Source organism: Momordica charantia, assembly GCF_013281855.1.
Source record: "Momordica charantia cultivar OHB3-1 chromosome 10 unlocalized genomic scaffold, Mcharantia_2.0 BLBB01000010.1, whole genome shotgun sequence".
In the NCBI taxonomy this organism is placed as follows: domain Eukaryota; kingdom Viridiplantae; phylum Streptophyta; class Magnoliopsida; order Cucurbitales; family Cucurbitaceae; genus Momordica; species Momordica charantia.
Window position 1 is genome coordinate 12,863,366 of NW_028275158.1, and position 5,186 is coordinate 12,868,551.

Here is a 5,186-nt window from a genome sequence, read left to right on the forward strand (position 1 = left end):
TCGTTACTTTTAAATTCTTGTCAAATATTTAATATTTAAACTCAATAAAAAGTTTATTCGTTCAAGAAAAAATTATGTTGAATAATGTTTAAATCATGAACCAATGCACGTGAATCTAACAGAGTGGTGGAGAATCAGTACTTATATACATTCTTTCACACAAAGTCACCTCTAAAATTGGGTATTTGTAAAGTTTTAGATCACATACATTGCAAATATCATACATAAAGCATCAATGGTGGTTTCAACATTGTTTACGTGGATTTTAAAACCTGTAATATATATATTTGTATGTAAATGCATAGCCATATGGAGGAGAGTCTTTGCTTTCCTAATTTGATCTTTTTTTTTTTAATAAATTCCTATCATGTCTTGCAAACTTTTTGGGTCACACGAATTGGTTGATCTTGAGACGTGATGCAACTGTTCAGGTCAAGGTGTCGGATGAGGTTGAGATGTATTTATATGACCACACATCCTTTCACATAAAGCCACCTCTAATGATTTGAGTATTTGAAAAGTTTTAGTTCACATTATTTACGTAGATTTTCAATATTTACACTAAAGTTTTGCTAAAATAATACACTAAAATATGAAATTTGCGGACAAACGTGCATTGCACATGAGTAATTGCTACAAAAAGTAAGAAAAACTTTTTTCACCTCTATAAAAATTTAAGGCTATGCTTAGGATTGTATATTTTTAGAATTAAAAGATCACGCTACCACGTTTCCTCTTAAACAAACATATCCCATTCTCATGAATCTTAGAGTTCATTTGCGTTTGGGCTTCTTCCATGAAGGGTTGCCTTCATCTCTGATGCTGCGTACTATTCTCCTCACATCTTTCCTAACCGACAAGAAAGCAAAAACCACAGCAACAAACATGGTTGGATAGATTCTGCTAATTTCTGCTTTGGGATTTAAATATGAAGGTTTGCTCCTAACAATACCCCACATAGCAATAAGGCAACCAAACAGACTCATTCTCCCACTCCCACTCCCACTCCCAGGCCTAACCATGCCCATGATAGCTCCTGCTACGGCCAAGTAACTCCCTGCAATAACCTGCTTCCACCAAAAAACAAGAGATGAGTTGATCTGTAAAACAAAAGATGGGTGGGGAGATACAAACGCCTATGGGTACCCTGGGTATAGGGAAGGAAAAGCTCCTGACTCCCACTTTAAAAAAAAAAAAACAATATACTACTTATATGACATAAGTTTATAGAAGTGAAAATTTTAGGTGAAAATACATAAAAGATCTTGCTACCCTCAAACATATGTACCTCTAAGCGGTGGAGATCAGATGTGAGTGGAGATGCTGAAGTTGGTGATTTTAGATGTATAAATTTGTATAGCTTTGGCAAGCTATTAAAGGTGGGGATGGGCCTGTTTCTAAGGATGGCTTTGGTTATGGCTCCAGGATACAGAAGTGCTTCCACAACATGTGTGGGAAAGATCTCACTTGCTAACAATTGGGAGCATGTCAATTCTAATGGCGTTGTGCATGATGCCTCTCTGCAGCATGGGACCCTATCCTCCAACAAAATCAAGTAATAAAACATTTATTCTCTTGTTTTTTAGTGTGAATTTGAAACTGCAGATCCATGCATTGATAGAACAGAAAACTATGAAATTACCTGAAAAGAGGGATTTGGAAGAAAATGAGGAGAAAATATAAACAAGAGGCAGTCCGGGATATGGTGGTTGCCAATCTCTTGGAAGAAGCCATGCCTAGAAATAACAAGGAATGACAGTTTTCATTCTTTAAATATGGACCTGACACTTGTGCTATGGGATCCCACACATCATCAACTTTTTCTAATATAGTCTATTTTTGTACCAACATGCATCCCCGAAAGAGGGGTGAAATCACGGCAATTACTCGAGTAACATTTTTAATCTTATTATCAGCAAAGAGTTAGGGAATTGGTTCATAGTTTTTAAAAGTCTTCATGAGTTTTTTGTCTTTATATACCTGGCCCTATTCAATTACTACCTTTCCATGTGATCCCTAATATTTTCAATTGAAAAGTAATGTCTCCTCTTTTTATCTTGTATATATATATGTATATATATATATATATGATAATCATATGTCTACAAATTATCATTTAATAATGGTCAATTATGGGCCTGTCATTGTTTCTATTCACGAATTTTTTCGACTGTTATTGAAGGTTATATTTGTTGTAGTTGGCTATAATTGTTCCAAGGAAGCTTCCATATTAGTTGTCGTATCGTCTTAATTCTACCACGTCAAAATATGTGTGGATGTTTGCTTAAAGGGTATTTTTTAAACATTTACGAAAGGTGAAATGGTAGTATTGAGACTTTTCTAAGGATAGGATATTTTTTAAACAAATACAAAAATTCACGGATCTTTTTTGTAATTTATCTTAATGGTTTTTGGAAATTTAAAGATGACATTTATTGTAACGCCCCCATATTTGAACAACACACCCGGGGAATATTAATAGGGGATTTGTAATGGGTAGCATATAAGTTTTCTATATTTAACAAAATAGCATGCCTTTTTTATATTTTCAGATATAGCATTTTTTTGAAAATCCGGATTTTAAAATTTTCAGTATTCCCAAATTATCCTTTTCAGTTATCGCTTCGTTATTATATATCAAACATATATCACATATATATCAGGAGTATATCTGACAACATTAGTATATCAGAAGTAAATCAATAGTATATCAGAAGTCAATCAGTTCTATATCAGTTGTATAATAGTAAATCACTATTTTACCTGCTTTAACCCTTTGTCTTGTAATTTTTTTTTTGATCAATTAGAAATCAGTAGGTATTGACATGCATGAGAAAAATTGATACTTACTAAAAATGAGAAAGAAAACTTGAAAGGAACGTGAATGTGAACGTCAATGGTGATTTTCGAAGTTACTGTGAATGAGAAATCAATTAGAAAGGATAGGTAAATAGAAACTTAGGGTTTTTTTGTATATCAATAATATATCAGTGATATATAAAGTATACATCGTACATATATCACTAGTACAATTAAATTTTATTTAAAGTGTTTTAAATATCAAAACGAAATCAGCAACAATGTCATTCTTAAAAGGTTTAAACATCATTCTTGGGTATCAACATCAACATCAAATCAGCATCAAAGTCCTTCAACCAAAAACTCAAAAGGTTTAAACATCAAAACGAACCAGTAGCATAAACCAAAAGTAGACTAACAATGTCATTCTTAAAATTCTATAATGAAGAAGCATAAGTTCCAACAGTCTAGAAAAGCGTAAGTTTCATTCTTGTATAATCTTTAGGTAAAAGCTTGGAACATCAATCTTCGTTCTTGGTGATTGTCGTGTCTTCGGAGATAATATCTTTGAAGCTTTCCGTTTTTCCATAGACAACACTTTTGGCGTTGGTTTATATTGTCTTTTGGGACTAACGACATCAACATTTTGGACGATACTTTTTTATTTCATTTTTCGTGTTTGTACCATTGCTTTTATCTGAACAAAAAAATTATTTCATATATAAGTAGTATATCAGAAAATATATATTAGAGGTAATATGTTTGAAATAATTGGTGGATATCATAGTTATATCAGAAGTAAATCAATTTCATATCATATCTATATCAAACCTATAGCACATATATATCAAGAAGTATATCTATCAATCATAGTTATATTAAAAGTAAATCAATAGTATATCAGAAGTCAATCAGTTCTATATCACCTATAGTAGTATATATCATAGTTATATCAGAAGTAAATCAATTTCATATCAAATGTACATGAAACATATATCATATATATATCAAGAGTATATATGTCAATCATAGGTATATCATAAGTAAATCAATAATATATCGGAAGTCAATCAATTCTATATCACCTATAGTAGTAGATATCATAGTTGTATCATAAGTAAATCAATTTCAAACCATATGTATATCAAACATATATCACATATATATTAGGAGTATATCTGCAATCATTAGTATATCAGAAGTTAATCAAAAGTAATTTATTGTTGGTTCGAGCCTGCAGGGTATACTTGTAATTTACAACGTAGGCCTCCGTTTTTTTAAAAAAAATGCTATATTTGAAAAACTCAAACCTTGTTGCTATTTTGCTTATTTTTCTAACTTTTTTTTGTCATATTTCAAGTTGCCCCATATTAATAACCCTACCTGCTCAACCTCTCTTTTGAAGGCATAAAATCAACTAAAAAAAACCGGGAAAGTTCACATATTTATTCATTCACTAAAATCTGTGCACTGCTCACGTAAGACTAAAAGAATCATCTTGCCCTCCATAGGAAAACAAAACTTAACTCTCCAACTATCTTGAGGAACGTAATAAAACAACTAAAACCATCAATTCAAGGTGATTATGCAAAACAATAAGAATTTCAACTAAACCTCCCCCTAGACAACAACTCTTAAAAAACTGCCCTATTAACAAAAGAATATTGAACAACCTATCCTGTTAACTACAAAAATGGATAACACAGCCTATCATCCTCCTTTGTCAGATCTCATTCTCACCGTCACCATGTTCATAAACATCACCTGAAAACAATATTTGAAAATGTAAGTAGCCCTCACTAACTACACACAACAACATGCTAAACAACACATATTAAAAAAAAAACATATTAAATCAATAATCATGCATAATTGGACATATCTATTTAACAAGCTCAACAACATTCATTCAAGATACACAATACAACTGTTCTCAACTACGAGGCTCAGTAAGCCTCTAGCTCTCTCAAGCCTTCTAAATTTATCTCAAGTTCCTACCGGTCACATTCCAACTCATTCATCTCTCCAAGACTAACTCTTTCGAATCGTATCGACCCCTGACCATTTGTACCCGAGGCCTCGACACTCCTCTATAGAAACTTGGCATTCGAACCTTGAACATTTGTACCCAAGGCCTCAAACTACTGCATCGACCCTTGACCATTTGTACCCAAGACTTCAATGACTTGACGATCTATGGGCCCTTGACTCTTTGCACCCAAAGCCCCAACAGTTGTCTTCCATCAATACCCATCATATCGACCCTTGAACATTGATACCCGAGGCCTCGACACTCACCTTAGTCCAATTAGCATATCGACCTTAACCATTTGTACCTGAAGCCTCGATACCCAATTTGTGACATATCAGCCCAGACCATCTACACC

At 33.0% G+C, this 5,186-nt stretch overlaps 1 protein-coding gene across 1 annotated transcript; it reads right to left on the reverse strand.

Annotated features, from left to right (window-relative positions):
- Positions 1 to 608: 608 nt before the first annotated feature.
- LOC111025611 (uncharacterized) lies at positions 609 to 1,787 on the reverse strand. Its single transcript, XM_022303498.2, has 3 exons — positions 1,643 to 1,787; positions 1,289 to 1,535; positions 609 to 1,067 (listed from the first exon to the last, which is right to left on the reverse strand). Exons 1-3 carry the CDS (start codon positions 1,732 to 1,734, stop codon positions 774 to 776), a joined length of 633 nt encoding a protein of 210 aa, XP_022159190.1. The 5' UTR covers positions 1,735 to 1,787; the 3' UTR covers positions 609 to 773.
- Positions 1,788 to 5,186: the final 3,399 nt, after the last annotated feature.

Coding starts and splice junctions, on each gene's coding strand:
- LOC111025611 (XM_022303498.2), bottom strand. CDS start 1,734: ATGGCTTCTTCCAAGAGATTGGCAACCACCATATCCCGGACTGCCTCT. Junction 1,536..1,642: donor TTCCAAATCCCTCTTTTCAG/GTAATTTCATAG, acceptor GTTGGAGGATAG/GGTCCCATGCTGCAGAGAGG. Junction 1,068..1,288: donor CTGATCTCCACCGCTTAGAG/GTACATATGTTT, acceptor TGGTGGAAGCAG/GTTATTGCAGGGAGTTACTT.